At 39.2% G+C, this 16,721-nt stretch overlaps 1 protein-coding gene across 1 annotated transcript; it reads right to left on the bottom strand.

The window, feature by feature from the left end:
- Window positions 1–8,461: 8,461 nt before the first annotated feature.
- On the bottom strand, window positions 8,462–11,320 carry LOC110931477. The gene is made up of 6 exons (XM_022174870.1): window positions 11,129–11,320; window positions 10,613–11,020; window positions 10,336–10,521; window positions 9,586–9,876; window positions 9,475–9,541; window positions 8,462–9,405 (listed from the first exon to the last, which is right to left on the bottom strand). The coding sequence occupies exons 1-6, from the start codon at window positions 11,318–11,320 to the stop codon at window positions 8,462–8,464; spliced, it is 2,088 nt and encodes a 695-aa protein (XP_022030562.1).
- Window positions 11,321–16,721: the final 5,401 nt, after the last annotated feature.

Below are 16,721 nucleotides of genomic sequence, written 5' to 3'. Positions count from 1 at the left end.
TGAGACACGGGAACAAGCAAAGGTTACCGCGAGCAGCGATGTGGCCCACACCGCATCCTGTGCGCTCAGCAAGTGGGACTGACACCACAGAGCAAGTAGCACCAATGACAGCCGCCTGTCAGGTCTACGTAAGCGACAGACTGACGTGGCTTTATCTCCACAACCGACAAGCCTGACACACCTGCAAAGGTGCAGCATGTCGTCAGTCTGTCCGTCCACCTCCTCCTTCACTCCTCGGCTATAAATACCAACCCTAAACCAGGTTTGAGGTATCTATCTCTTCACAACTCTCTCACTACTACTATCACACTTTGCTTCCCAAGCAAACTACTGATTCTCACGCCGGGGAGTGGTAACAAGGAGCACCCCCACCCCATCCTCCTTGTTACGAGTCACGGCTTGTTTCCTTGTGCAGGAGATCAACCGGCGGACGATCTAGCCAGCGATCCTCGAGAGGAAGGGATTAACCCTTCTTGATAAGACCAGTGAGTTAACCCTGCCAGGTTAACCATTGTTTCATCAGTAATCAAACCCTAATGACTTCCTATGTATAGAGATTATCCAACGTGTGCTCTCCATATGATTTCACATAGTAAACCTTTCTAAAAGATGCTTTATAAGAGAGAGCGTGTAAGGACTTCATCATCACATTCATCATTGTCATCACCACCTACTCCACACCATCGTCATCATCACCCACTCCATATGTTTACACATAGTAAACCCTTCTGAAGGTATGCATGTTCACTTCAGTATGCAAAAATCTATGGATCACTCAAAAGAACTTGTTGAAAATCTCTGACACATATATACATGATGTATTCACATATATCTTTTGAATTTACGAAAATTGTTTTAATGTTAAAGTTTGATTCATACATAATATAGTCCTATATTCACCTATGAATCTAGGGCTGTCCAAAAAGCTCGCGGCTCGAAGCTCGCTCAGATTTAGCTCGGAAAAAGCTTGCTTCACAGGGCTCGGTTTGAAAGTGAGCCTAGCTCGGCTCGGCTCGTGACGAGCCAAATTGGCTCGGTTTGGCTCGCTTGATAGCTCGGCTCGGCTTAGCTAGAATTATTTTACTTATAATATATTTTATTTTTATATACATATAATATATTACAAAAAAGCTATTATTATTTACATGTATTTAGGCTTGTAGTTTGATATCTATGACATATTTAAAGGTTGATTGCCGTGCTATTGAACAAATACTGTATTTACTTGAAATATAAAACTTATTTTGCGTTGTTGAACGTGATTTTGGCTTATAACGTATTAGGTTGAACTTATTTTGAATATGTTCTTTTGAAGTATTGAATAATATTTTGGAATACTGAAATTTGAGAGCTATGTATTAATTTTTATTTTTAAAATCAAGCCAAACTAAGCCGAGCTGAGCCAGCTTGGCTTAAAACCAAGCCGAGCCCGAGCTTAGATTTTCAGCTCGGTGTCAAATCTGAGCCAAGCCCGAGCTTGCCCTAGCTCGGCTCAGCTCGGCTAATGAACAACCCTATATGAATCCAACATACAATAGTGTTATGGAATCTCATGAGCAATCTGAACGCTTAGTGCTCGCACCCCGATGTTTCCGCCATCGGTTGGGGTGTGACATGTGAAAAGGGATAGGAATTGACTTGTAGGCATCATGTTTTGGACTTAGCCATGATGTTTTGGATTGTTTTGGCAAGAAAAACATCAAAGATAACAATTTAAGACACAATACAATGAATTATATGCTTAAAACTTAAAACACCATGCCAAGAACGTTAAATAGTGTGTTTTAAGTGTTAATTAGTGTGTTTTAGTTGTGTCTTAAATTTCATACATATAACTCATTGCATTGTGTCTTAAATTGTTATATATGTTGTTTTTCTTATCAAAACAACCCAAAACATCATGCCTAAGTCCAAAACATTATGTCTACATGTCAATTCCAATGTCTTCTCATACTTCTCACGAAAAAAGGTCATTTTTTTTACAGAAACCTCACCATATGAACCAATGTGAACACAACAAAATAAACTCATCATCACCACACAAAACCTAAACACCCACCCCCACCCCACCCCACCCCACCCCACCACAACCCAAAAACCTAAACACCCCCCACCCACCCCTACTCCTGCTAAAAAACTCTATAACTCACAAAAAAACCCCAAAAAACCCAACCCCCTACACACACGCACCCCAAAAACCTACCTAATCCCCCCCCCCCAAACGTAAATGGTAAAAAATTCCAAACGTAAAAGACTATATGGTAGAAAAAAAGTTGTTTTAAATGAAAATGTCCAAACCTCAAGGATGATTTTGACAATTTACTCTTTAGTAATTTTTGTTTAAGTTAACTTAGTGAAACATTTATCAAACTTAGTTATTACTAGTGATTTTTTTCATAGTTAGCTCATATTTTAGGTTAAGCTTGAAAATAATTAATAAATAGTAAGTTTTATGTGTATTCTCTTTAGATCACTTCGTCTTTAAAAATGTTTACCCTTATAAAAGAATTCATAGTAACAGAACAATGTGAATACTTGAGTGGTTTATATGGTTGGAAAAAAATGCGTGTGACTTTTAAAAAGACTAAAGAAAGTTGGTTATGGTTTCATAAATAATTCTATAAAGTTTATATCGAAATATAGTTAATTATCACATATCTTTAACCAAAACAATATATTGAAACCAAAATATGATTTAAAAAAAAAATCATTATGGTGTACATAATAAATATAAATTTTTGAAAGTTTATTTGATTAATCACGTAAAAGATAAGTTTGTGAGTGTAAACAGTAGGATCACAGATTTTGAGGGTGAATATTAACAGTGTATTTATCTCTTCTATTATCTTTTGTGAATATTAAGAGTGTATTTATCTCTTCTATTATCTTTTGTCTAATTTATTAGTTTAAAATCAATGAATTGTTTCTATGTATTTTTCTCTTTCTTTTTCTAAGGTATTTGAGTTATTTATATTCATATTTATATACTATTTATATATTTATATACTATTTATATACTATTAATTTGCAACATGTGTATGCATCTTTAGTTGTAAATTATACTTAAATGTTTGTACCTTAATCAAATAGTATGCATCTTTGGTGGTAAATTATGCTTAAATGTTTGCACCTTAATCAAATAATTTGTATGCATGTTTGGTTGTAAATTGTGCTTAAGTGGTTGTACCTTAATCAAATAGTATGCATATTTGGTTGTAAATTATGCTTAAATGTTTGTACCTTAATCAAATAATTTGTATGCATGTTTGATTGTAAATTGTGCTTAAGTGGTTGTACCTTAATCAAATAATAGTTTCATTATCTTATCAAATTCAATCTGTTTTGTATGCATGTATGGTTGTAAATTGTGCTTAAGTGGTTGTGCCGTAATTAAATAATGGTTTCATTATCTTACCATGTTCAATCAGTTTTATCCATTCAAATTTGTGTTGTTTTATTTGTAAATTATCATTATTTATAATAATCTAATTAATTTAGCCAAAATCTTATATAAATATAATTTGCAACATATTGATGCAATGGTTGTTGTAATATATGCATTATGGTTTGTATAGTGGTAATGATATATAATATATATAGATTACGATAAACCTGTCAAACGGGAAAAAATAGACGTGGGTTCATCGTAATGCGCAAGTCCTAGATCAACTTAGTTATTTTATTCCATGTTTTACGTTTCGGTTTAATTTCTTCGCATTAACACGCCCTAACTTCAGTATTGGTGGTCGCTGATAGTAGTGTGGCGTTAGTGCTCGCCCCGCCGAAACGCGAGGTACTTAATACTAGTTATAATAAAATTAATTAATATAAAAGAAGATATGATTTGTTTTATTGTTGTTTTCTGCATGTGAATCTTTTCATATGATCATGGCAAGACTTTATGATTATTCTTCCACTTACCAGATCCTCCACGACTTTGTTTACAAAAAAATAAACATATATTAAACGGGGAAATGACAAATAATAAAATTGAAAGATGGACAAAGGCATGTGAAATGAGACCCTACCAAAACATCTATCATTATTATTTTTATAAAAACGAATTGTTATCAACTGTGTAAACTGGGGTTCGATTTGTTTGTTATCAGATCGCTAGCTAACTTCGGTTATGAGATTTTATTAATCATAACATGTTGATGCAACTAATACTAGACTGGTGATAGTAGCTAGGCTGGTTAGGCAAAAGGGTTGGAGGGTTCCGGTTTGCCTAACGCAGGTCGTAGGGTCCCCCCCACGTTTGCAAGACGTGGAGAGAGGTTCACTATTTTTGTTTGTTGATTGTTCGAGATCTTTGGCTGAAGTGTGTTCAGCCTCGGAAGCAAGAACGATCAAGTTGTGTGTGTTGGATGTGAAGAAAGGAGACTTGAATGGAACAAGTACTCGAGAAGAGAGATCAGGGATTCCTCCAGAATCAGAGCTGATCGGAATGTCCCTCCGCACTAAATGAAGTGTCATTTTATAGACGAAGGTATCACTCAAAGAGGAAACCTTGGACAAGTGAACCATGCTTGCAGTGGGAGACTTACCCATTTCGGGGTGGAATGGTTTAGACCTGCGGATAAAAGGTTGCTCTCTGTGCACATGCTTACTTTTATGGCTGTGAGAAGTCTTGACAAGCAATCAGTGAAGTGATGGCTTACTGTTCACATCCTCTTTGCTGCTCATCCGAGTTCGCGGTATTTGAACCCTTTAAGATTTTAACCTTTCAAGCGTTTATGTGCCTGAGTCATTTTATTTAGTCTTAGGCTACCTCCGTCATCAGCCCCCCAAGTCAGAGGTTTTTGGGGAATGAGCTCAAAGACTTCTGACTTTTAGATGTTTATTTGTATTGCTTAAAGGCTTCAGAGCTTGAAGGCTTGAAGCGTTCGTTGCAGTTGAATTTTTTGAAATTTGAATTTTGACAAGACAGTTGATATGACCTCTCGCGGTTTTATGGCAGGCGGCGGTTTTTAAATGACCTTTGTGTAATCATAACGCCTCCTTCTCATTAATTTACATTATTTTTTAGAAGAGAACTACCATTTGCACATTTTCCTCTCAAGTTTTCTTTCCTTATCTTCCTTTCCTTTGCCCAGGGCAGTTCCGATTTCTTATTTTCTTGTTATTTTCTTATAGAATGGGTGCTCGTAAAGATCTAGCGAAGCCGTTTTCTCGATTAACTCAAGAGGAAGTAGAAAATTTTTGTATGGAATGGGGGATTGGGATGAAGTTTAAGCCGGTTGCACTGGCTTGCGATGTTTCAATGAATAAGTGTCCCCCTGGTTTCGTTGCTCTCTATTGTCGCCATTTCGAGTTTTCAAACCTTCGTCACCCCTTTTCGACCTTTGTTTTGAACGTCCTAGAGTATTATCGCGTATCCTTTGGCCAGATTCACCCTTAGGGTCTGGCTAAGGTTTTGCGCTTTGAAGTTCTGTTTCGGCTTCGGGCCACCCTTTAATCGTTCCGTCATTTTTTTCGGTTGGCCAAGAATGGTGACTGGTTTACATTCAAAACATCTCAGGTTGATGCTTGCTTAATTTCATCTATGGTTTCTAGTCTTGGAGTTTGGAAAGACCGGTTTTTCTAGGTTTCCGATGAAATTGTTCCTTTTAGGCTTGTTTGGAGGCATCCGGATGCTGTTTTGAATGAACCTGAACCCTCTGCCTCTGAGATAAATACATGTTTCCTTGATACTCTTAGGGAGTGCCCTTCAAGGCTTCGTCCCTTCCCTGAGCACTTACTGGTGTTGCTGGGTCTCAGTAAGTTGTGGGACAAACATGATCGAGATCCAGTGATCATGAGAGATGGGCAGGGTATGCATTTGTCTTGTTGTTCCATTATGTTCTTATTTTTGCTTGCTTATTTTATTCCTTGTTTATTTTGTAGTTATGTCTGCACTTGATTTTTTCAAAAGTGATGATACTTCTGATGTTGCTTTTGGGGATGCAGCTGCTACTCCGGGTGAAGATGCGGTTGTTAGGGGGGCCGAGTACCGGTTCGAAGGTTCTGGCTATGTTAACGTTCCTAATGTTAAAGGTTTTACGAAGGCTCCAAGTTCAAAGGTTTCTGTTCGTCATTCAAACTATCGCTTGAAAGGTGCTGATCAACCCTCTGGCTCAGAGGCTATTGATGTTAGTGATGACATTGAAGTATCGGCAGAACAGGTTGTTGAGGTTGGTGTGGCAAAGGGTAAGGAAAAAGAGCTGGTTGTTTCTGGGAAGAAGAAGAAGAAGCTTGTTAAGAAAAGTTCCACTCTTACCATCCAGGGTTCATCGGGCAAGAGTGTTGAAAGCATGGAGGGTCCAGAAGCTGAAGCAGTTTATGTTCCTAACTGGGATGTTAAGGTTGGGGATAGCCTCAAGGACCCAACTGTTTGTGCTGAGGTGTTGGCCCATTTTTCTCCTCCTAGTGTTCGGAGTGCAACTTCTGAAATGGAAGCCGATCACTTTATCTCAAGATTGATGCTAAGCTCATGTAACATTTCGGCCCTGTTGGCTGAAGGTGTTACCCGTTTCACAAAGGTATGCAGGAGTATGAGGAAGCTTCCAAGAAGAAGGACAAGATGAAGGCCTCTATGGCTGCAATGAAGAAGGAGGTTGAAGGGTTTTCTAAGAAAGAGGAGGCTTAGGTGAAGAAGGTTGGAGAATTGAACAAGAGACATGAGATTGAGGTGAACGATCTCAAGAAAAGTTTTGAAGCTGACCAATTGAAACTGAAGGCGGATAGGGAAGCCTTGAATGTTCAGCAGAGGGCCTTCGAAGAAGAGAAGGAAGGTTTGAAGTCCTTGGTTACTCAAGCCACTGGTGATAACCAGTGGCTCATTGAGCAAGGTTTTCATCAAGTTGTTACCTACCTCCTTCATTCTAAGGAGTTCAATTCTGCTCTTGGAGAAGTTTACACCAAACTGCTCAGCTTGGGGAAACATCAAGGCCTTATTGCTGGTTATAAACTTCATGAATCTGGTCAGCCCTTGGAACACTCTCCCTTGTATCGCCCTGAAGCTTCTGAGGTTTTTAAAGGTTCTGTTCAGCAGATGGAGAGGTTGACTTACCCTTATTTAAGTCAGGTTGTAGCTTGTTTTGGTAAGCCCCTTTCTGTTTTACAGGAGCTGAAGCCGGATGGGCATAATGAAAAGGTTTGTGCTGAAGTGCTTGGTTCCTTTTCGATGAAGCGTTCTCATTCAGGGGATAGTGAGGAGACCTTTTCGGGAGAACCTGATGCTTCTAAGGATGCAAGCCTCGAAGGTTCAACGGTTGGTGATGATGGTGGTTCGAGGGCTAAGAAGTTGAAGAAGGCCAATAAGGCTAAAGGTAATGGTTTTGGGGCTTCTAAGCCTCCTTCTGATGTTTGAACAATATTCGTAGCTTTCTTAGCACTCCTAAACAATTTAATGGTTTGTATGTTACTTTGAACAATTTTAGGTTTTTCAGAAACCCTTAAGGTTTCTGTTTTGTGGTTGTGGCTGGCCTTAGTGGCCGTTTGAACAATATTTATGTTTACAAACCATTAAGGTTTGTTTGAACTTGCTTGGATGTTTGGAAGCCTTTAAAGCTTCTTATCTTATGTTATTAAGTTCCTACTACTTGCCTTGTGTTGTGATTTCTTGTGTTGGTGCCTGTTTTTGTAAGGCAGCTGGGTTGGTTTAAAGCCTTCAAGGCTTCTGGCTATTTCTTGATATTTGTTATTTGCTGCTTTGCCTTGTATTTTTGATCTAGAGTTGCCTACAACCTTTGTTGTTTTCGTCCTTTTATAACTTTTTATGTCTATGGAATTGTCTTTGTTGTCTGTTGCCTTTATGTTTTTTATACCTTAAAGGGTTCAGTGCTGCAGTCACTTAGCCTTGCTATTTTTAACAAGAAGACATAGCACCTATCCTATCTATTATTTTCCTTAGTTTGATTTCAGTTCGTAAGCCTGTTTTTGATAAGTTTTCAAAGGCTTAAGGAACATTTGGTGTAGGCTGTTCAGACCCGTCTATGAGACAACTTTGTTTTTGATAATTTCACAAGTCTTATGGAGTTGTATTGATTTAGGAACTCACCCCTTATATAGGTTCATTCAACCCTTGAACCTATTAAGCGATATGGCCTGGGAGCTCATCCCCTTACATGGCCCTTGTCATGGAGTTTTTTGCTAGGTTCTCAACCTGATTTTAGGATAGAAAGACAAGTTTGATAAAATATCATCATTCATTCAAGAGATAATGCTATACAAAAAGTGAGGATGAGACAACTCTTGAAATACAACACTTGAAATACTAACTAAACTTTCTTGATCAGACATGGAACCTTTTAAGGGTCTTGCCATTCCAGTGTCTCGGAAGCTTTCTACCCTCAGCATCGGCTAGTTTATATGATCCACCCTTATGTGCTTCAAGGATTGTATATGGCCCTTCCCACTTTGGGCCAAGTTTTCCTTGGTTTTCTTTTTTACTAGCCTCATTGTTTCTAAGCACAAGGTCTCATGGCTTGAAGCGTTCATTCTTGACTTTTTTGTTGTAGTAAGCTTTCATCTTTTGTTTATACTTGGCTTCTTGGATTGCAGCTTGGTCTCGTGTTTCCTCGAGGAATTGTAAGTTCAACATGGTCTCTTTGTTGTTCGTTTCAGGATCCATGTTGAGTGTTCTTTGAGTCAATACTCCTACTTCGGTTGGAATCACGGCTTCCGATCCGAACACCAAGCTGTAAGGTGTTCTTTTGTGGCTTGCTTTTTCCGTTGTTCTTATAGCCCATAGAACGTTTGCCAATTCTTCGAGCCAATTGCTTTCATGCCTTCCCAACCGAGTCTTGATCCCTTCAACTATGCTCCAGTTCATCCTTTCAACTTGACCGTTTGATTGTGGGCATGCCACTGAGCTGAAAACCTGAGTTATCCTGAACTCTTTGCAGTAAGTGCTAAAAGGCTTCTCAGCGAATTGTTTCCCATTATCTGTGATCAACACTCCCGGCAACCCATAGCGACAAATGATGTTCTCCCAGACAAAATCGATGACCTGTTTGCCCGTGATTTTTGCGAGTGGTTTGACTTCAGGCCACTTGGTAAAATAGTCTATGGCCACCAATAGAAATTTTACTCCACCCTTGGCTGGTGGGAATGGACCAACAATGTCCATTCCCCATTTGTGAAATGGCCAAGCTGAAGATATCGTGACGAGATCGTGTTTGGGGCTCTTGGGCACCGGTGCATGTACCTGACAGGCTTCACATTTTCTTAATTGCTCGACAGTGTCCCGGTGCATTGAAGGCCAAAAATACCCGAGGTTCATTAGTTTAGCAACCACCGTTCTTGCTCCAAAATGAGCTCCGCATATCCCTTCATGAACCTCTTTGACCAAGTACTGGCTTTGTTCAGGACCGACACATCTCAGTAAGGGTGCAAGGTAACCCTTTTTGTAGAGGATTTCACCTTGCAACACATACTACCTAGATTTGATTTTACCCCTTTTAGCCTCTGTCTGGTCAGCAGGTAACTCACTGTCTTTAAGGAATTTTTTAATAGGAGTAATCCAATTGGGGCTCTCTTCGGTGATCACATCTTGAACCTCCAATTATTCAATCGAAGGAGTTTTCAACACCTCTATTATACTTTTTTGGTAAGGTGGGCAAAGGTGAGAGAGGTGAGTTTACTCAAGGCATCAGCTTTCTTGTTTTGAGACCTTAGAATTTGCTTGACGGTACATGTTTGGAATGTGTTTATCAACTCTTTAGACTTTTCCTTGTATCTCTTCATGTTGGGCTCCTTTGCAACATAGCAATCATTGACTTGACTTGATACCAGCAACAATTCTGTGAAGACTTGAAGCTTTTGAACCTTCATTTCCTTGGCTAGCTTCAAGCCGGCTATCAATGCTTCGTATTCGGCTTCATTGTTGGTGGTCTGAAATTCAAATCGAAGAGCATATGTAAATTCTAACCTTTCAGGGCTGATTAGGATGAGCCCAGCCCCTGACCCTTCAACGCTTGAAGCCCCATCGGTAAAAAGCTACCAGGCTTCAATGTCAGAGGGTTCAGAGGTAGTTGTGTTAACTTCCGTGATGGCTTGCTTTGGGACTTCCACAATGAAATCAACCAAGACTTGGGCTTTGATGGCTTTCCCTGGAACATAGGTGATTTTGTGTTCACCTAGTTCCACAACCCATTTGTCTAATCGCCCTAAATTTTCCGGTTTTTCAAGCACGCTCTTAATGGTTTAGTCGGTGACCACTTGTATAGGGTGTGCTTGGAAATACCTTCGAAGCCTTCTAGTCGTTTGGACTAGGGCTAGAGCAAGTTTTTCTAAAGGAGGATACTTGATCTCTTCCAATTTTAAAGTTTTGCTGAAGAAATAAACGGGTACCTGAACTTTGTCTCGTTCGATGGTTAAAAACGTACTTATTGCTTCTTCACCAACCGAAAGGTATACAGAGATCAGTTCTCCTGTTTCTAGGGCTGCAATCTTAGGAAGTGAAGCTAGGTGTTGCTTCATTTGGTTGAAGGCTTCCTCAGCCTCTTCAGTCAACTTGAATTTTTTTTTCGGAGCACCCTTTGAGCGTTTTGAAGAAAGGCAAAGATTTTTCAGCCAATTTTGAGGTAAAACACTTCAGGGCTGCAAGCTTTCCATTCAGACTCTCTACCTCCTTTTTGCTTTGTGGTGGTTTGGTTTCAAGAACGGCCTTGACCTTGTTTGGGTTGGCCTTTATACTTTGTTTTCCCACAATATGCCCCAGGAATTTACCTTCTTCAAACCCAAACGAACATTTCTTGGGGTTGAGTTTCATGTTGACCTTCCTTAGGTTCTTGAAGGTTTCATGGATGTCATCAAGCATTTGGTATTCTGTTTTGCTTTTGATTACCAAATCATCGACATATGCTTCCATGTTTCTACCAATTTGACTAGCAAAGGCTTTGTCAACAAGTCGTTGGTAGGTTGCACCCGCGTTCTTAAGACCAAAAGGCATCTTTTGGTAGCAAAAGATACCTTTGTCCGTGTGAAAAACGGTCTTTTCTTCATTTTCTTCTTTCATAAGGATTTCATGGTAACCCTTGTAAGCGTCAAGAAAACACTTGAAAGAGTAACCATCTTTGGGACAAGCCTTGTTCAAGTCCTTGAAGTCGATGCACATTCTCCAAGAATTGTCGGGCTTTCGAACCATGACTGGATTTGCAACCCAGGACTGATACTTAACTTCCCAGAGAATTCCAGCTGAGACAAGCATTTCTACCTCTTGGCATGCAGCCAAACTTCTTTTGGGTGCTAGACTTCTCTTCTTTTGGACAACAGGCTTGACACCAGGTGGTATCCTTAGCTCGTGTTCAGCAATGCTTCGAGGGATACCTGTCATGTCTTCTGGGCACCAAGCAAAGACATCACTATAATGCACTAGCAACTTTTCAAGGTACGAGAGGGTTTCTTGAGAGAGGCTCGGATTAACCCTTATCCTTTGTTCAAGATATTTAGGGTTTATGACCAGCCCTTGCTTATCGTCTTCACCTTTTGAACTTTACCCTTCGACCATGTAGGCTTCTTGAGTGGGTCGAAGGGTTGCAATCCCTCTCTCGGTAGGGAACTTGACTGTGCCATGACCAATAGAAACAGCCATGTAGAATGCACACTGCCCCGACCTTCCTATGATGACATCATAGTTGGAAGGTGTATTGATAACCACAAAAGTGAGAGGTTGCACTCTCTCCATCTTTCCTTCATTGAAACAGACATCAAGGGTTAGTTGCCCTAAAGGCTTGAGGGGTATGTCAGCAATGCCTTTTATGGAGGTTCCGGAGGGTTGAAGCTTCGAACATTCCTCATTGCTCAATCGGTTGAAGAACTTTTCAAACATAATTTCAGTGGCTGCACCAGTGTCTATGTATGCTCTGCTTGTCTTTAGTGTACCCACAGTTGCTTCAACCACAAGGGGGTTCGAGAGTGGGTCCTTTTCTGTTGGAGGGAAGCAGACACACTGAAGCTCCCAAGCTTCCAACCGCTGCCATTTGTGGGGAACCTTTCCATCAAAGTCCACCATGTTAACTTCCTTGCCCTTTCATTCGGCTATCTTGTCCCTTACCCCCTTCACCAAGTGGGCAAGCTCCCCGGACTTGACGGTCTCCTCAATTCTCTTCTTGAGTTGAAAGCAATCGTTAGTATGGTGACACTTCTCTTCATGAAATTCACAAAACTGAGTGGAATTTTCATTTCTTTTATTTTTAGGGAGAGGCCTGGGAGGTCGGAAGCTTTGTTTCACTTCCTCTGTAGCAAGAATCTCTTGGGGTGTGAAAACTGTGCTCTTTAAAAGATGTACGATGTAAAATAATATCAATTATCAATAAAACAATGTGTTTGGTGTAAATATGTGTGTATTTGTGTTTGATGATTTTACGATTTGATTCGAGTTCGAGTTCGATTTCAAGCTTTATATCGCTTTCTGGAAAGTTATACGCAAACTGATGTGTAAACATAATCAGTTTAACACGACAAACACTTCGGAATAGTGACATAGGCTTAACATACCTTAAAAAACCGTTACATAACTTAGAAATAAGTTTTGGATGGTTTGGTGTGTCGAAAACAAGTTTATTTGATCGCAGGGACTAATTGTGTCAAACTGCGAAACTATGCCGATTCGTATGGAAACAAACATTCCGAAACTTGATCATAAGTTAAACATACCCTAAATATCCTGTACATAGCTTATAAGTAGGATTTGAGGGGTTCGGTATGGGAAAATAAACTTTTTGATCAAACAGGGACTAAAAGCGTCAAAAAGTGCATAAGTTTGCATTTACGCGCATATCTTATTTTAGTTATTGGAATGCAAAAATGCCATTCGTGTCGCAATTTGGGTCATTTACGCGTTCGTTATGATTCCGTCGTAATTAACCAAAAAACGTAACCGTACGACCAAACGAACCGACATCCGAAATGTTTTCAAGCATATTTTAAGTTCCCTATGTTATAACTTCATTATAGAGCTTGAAAATGGGCTTGACGAGTGTTAGAAGTTCCAAAACGCATCGAAAATCAAGTTTGGAATCACAAGGGCCCGTTCTACCAATTTGCGAAAGTTTCTGCCAGCAACAAGGGTCCTTACGGACCGTATGGACATGCTTACGGTCCGTAAGCCATGCCCAGATCAGCAGAAACCATTTTTCAAAAACCCAGCTACTTGCACCTGTTTCCTTTGCTTGATTTCAATCTTTTGGGCTGGTATTAATCTGGTTCTAGCAAGTGTAGGGCTAAGATTGTGTCTTGATCCACTCAATGACACTGGGAATGTTCTTAGAACTTCAAGATTACTATAAATAGCAAGGCCCTTTCACCATTGTTCCTCACATTTTGATTCAATCTGCTCTAAGTTTGAGTTTTTACTTCATACCTGAGTAATTTGAATCAAATCTTCATTGCTTGGACCTTTTGTAAGTTTCTTTCATGCTTTTTATACTTTTCAAGCATGAAAGTCAAACAGAGTTTGACTTTCTGCTTTGACCACGATTTGATTAACACAAAGTTCGTTTGAACTTTGCAACGTGAGCGTAATCACGATGGTTATAGTCCCGTGTGACTATACCTACTGATTACCACGTCGATTAGTCGAAGTGGCGAGTCAAAGTTTCGGTCAAAGTACGTGTTTATGCGTATTTTGCAACGAAACTACTTTTGGGTATTAAAACACTTTGTTTTGATATCAAACCTGTTTTCTAACTTAGTTAAACATGTTTTAACATGTTTAACTCGTCACTTCTAGTCTTGTGCTTGTTTAGAGTCGTAAAGTCAAGCGGTTTAAACCACCGCTTAGACTTTCGAACTCGACCCGTTTGGTCAATCGTTAGGATCCGACCAAGCATGTTTAGTGACCATAGTTGTAGAGAGAATAACCTTCCGAGGTTATACCTTATGGTCACTTAGTTTAATTAGTTGTATGATAGGTAGTTTATATGTTTTAGGAAAATGCCAAAATGCCCTTTTCATGCATAATTGGTATTTAAGCATATGTAACCTAACTTTTGTCACTTAAACTAATTATGAAACATATTTAAACATGTTTAGGCATATAATACTTGTCATAGGACTAGTTAGGTGTCTCGAACGCGCATTTGCGCGAACGACGCGTTAAAGTAGCGTAAGCTACCTTAATGGGTCGTAACGGGTCGAAAGCACTTAGGATAGGTTCCGATTTAGAATGTAGGCTTCGTTAAACCATATCACATGAGTTCCAATACTCATTTGGTTTACAAGACCTCATTCTACCCAATCTTCCGATTTAGGTGTCGATTATTTAACTTGGTTTGCTTGAGCTTCGTTAAGTTCATTAGATCGAGGATACTTACAATTCAATGTGAGTACATAGTTCCCCTATTTTACTGTTTTCAATTGTTTTGGGGTGATTCACATGTGTTAAACGATTTCGATGCTTTTAACGATGATTTCAAAACCGAATTCTATGGTTTATATTAAACAATAAACGATTTCGATAATGTGAACGAACTTGTTGGACGTATTTACATAACGAATAACATTCATTAACATTGATCAAGCCGACCAGTATTAGGTTATGGTACCATAGGATCTGACAAATCCCGTTATCAGACTGCACCCATGGTTATGTATGGGGGTTATGTGGGTAACGACTAAACCTGTTAATTGTTAACTTACCCTATGGTGGTTTGTTAATACGAGTTGAATGATGGACGAGTTACGAAGGTTTGAATGTATTCCACGAGACGACCAAAAGTAGTTTTCACAATTAAAACGAGAACGATTTGAACGATTAAATGATTTTTAACGATTGAACGAGAATGATTTTGTCACAACCTCCGACCCCACCCTGGGAACGGGAGCCGTGAGCCAGTCAGATGGTATCGGTGTTTATTAATTTGGCAGCAAAAATTTTCTCAGGACCGTAGTTAGGAAATATTTTTATCAGAGTTAAACACCAAAATGTTTAAAATAGATAAATGGGGTAAAACCCAAATTTTATTTACAATACATTTATAGGGATAAACCCTAATTATTGAAAACAAAATCTTCTTTTTATTTAGTTAACTTTTATAGCCACTTTTCTAAGCCTTCAGTGCTCTCCAGCTGGCTTCTATTTGGCTTTCACATTTTGTTACCTGAAACACGTCTTTAAAACATTTTATCAGCAGGAAATACTGGTGAGTGAATCCCAGTTTAATCAAATTTTAATAAAAACCATTGTACAGTATTGAGGGCAGTCTCGCAATTACATTTGTTTCCAAGTCATATCAATTAACACCCACGGTACTGTCAAACCCAACTTGTGGAAAAGTTACTCCTCGCAAGGCAGTAACTAATTTTGTATACAAAACCCCAACATACCGACGATAATTGTATCCTTACAAATACTCAATAACTGTTTAATATATATTTAATTAAGTGAGGTTTTGTAAAAACAATTTGCAAAAAGGAGATTACTCACATTGCTGTCTTAGGTTTTCTGTAAGGGTTTCCTGGTGACAATCTATAAATTACACAAATGCACACACGTTAGTATAATAACCCATTTTAACATTAGTAATATCCTCCCCAAGACGGTATTCCAACGACTATGCCGGGCAGAACCACGACAGCCGTTACGGAACCTTAGATCAATCGGGCAGCGTATCTAATACGTATCCAGGGGTTATGATACTTACAACGGAGCAAAACTTCGTTATTTAGGGGGGGGGGTATAATACCCGAGTATTACTTTCTAATATAAGAGAATTCGAGAGAGATTGATAATTCTGAACGATTTGAGACTGAAGCCTCGACCTCCTATTTATAGTGTCTGATCGGCACTTTGTTGTGCTCCGCGTAAGAAACATCAAGGGCCTTCGCGGCCCGCGAGGACCAGGAAGGCGGCAATAGGGTGGGTGAGTCACCGGCAGGTTTGACGCGTGTGATGCCACGTGGCGACTCCAGGCCGTGCCACCTATCCCTTCGCTCGCGGCCCGCGTGGAAGCACAAGGTGTCTGTCGCGCCCCGCGACAGACCTAATTTATTGTTTTTGTTTGTTATTTAATGAGGTAAAGGGATTTTGCAGCCGGTTTTCATATACGGGGTGTATTTAGGACAATTGGGGGTGTCTAAAATATTTTAAGGAGGGTTGGTATATCTTGGGTATAACTTCTGGATTATTTAATAATTTAATGCACTTGCATTAAGTATAGTAACCCAATTTAACTATATCCCTATGTCACGAGACAGAACCCCAACATGCTTAGTCGGGAAGAGCCTTGACATGCGTTGGTGGGTTCTAGTTCAATCGGACAGGGTAATAGCTTACAACTTAAAACAGGACAGGGCTTTATTATTATTATGGGGTGAAAATAAAAGGTAGATTTCTAGAGAGAGAGAGAGAGAGAGAGAGAGAGAGAGAGAGGCGATCGAGAGGACTGGACATATTGAAATTTTAGCAATTGCCTGTGATTTATACTAGTTGCTAAACTTGAATCTCACGCAACTTTAGTACACGTATACACTTACCATTAATATCAAACATATACACATGCTTTTGTCAATTCTTTTCAAATGGTACGTAAGCATGCAACGAATTTCAAAATGTAATATTATTTTATTTATTTATTATTTATATATTATAATTAATTCAGCTGCTTCACTTAATTGACGCTTATAACTTCTAAAATATGATGTTTTATAAAACAATGAATATGTCATTAGAATCAGAATAATCTTATCTACATTTTGAACCAAGTTTCATTAAAAACGGAGTAGGTTCAAATATA

The sequence above is a fragment of the Helianthus annuus genome, chromosome 3, assembly GCF_002127325.2.
Source record: "Helianthus annuus cultivar XRQ/B chromosome 3, HanXRQr2.0-SUNRISE, whole genome shotgun sequence".
NCBI lineage: Eukaryota > Viridiplantae > Streptophyta > Magnoliopsida > Asterales > Asteraceae > Helianthus > Helianthus annuus.
Note: the sequence above shows the minus strand (reverse complement) of the source record. Positions and strands in the feature narration are given on the sequence as shown.

What these genes read in the sequence shown, in the direction of transcription:
- LOC110931477 (XM_022174870.1), bottom strand. Translation starts at nt 11,320, where the DNA reads ATGACAGGTATCCCTCGAAGCATTGCTGAACACGAGCTAAGGATACCA. An exon ending in CACCACAAAGCAAAAAGGAG is followed by an intron (nt 10,522 to 10,612) that starts GTAGAGAGTCTG and finishes AAACGCTCAAAG; the next exon opens with GGTGCTCCGAAAAAAAAATT. An exon ending in TAAAAAATTCCTTAAAGACA is followed by an intron (nt 9,406 to 9,474) that starts GTGAGTTACCTG and finishes ATGTGTTGCAAG; the next exon opens with GTGAAATCCTCTACAAAAAG.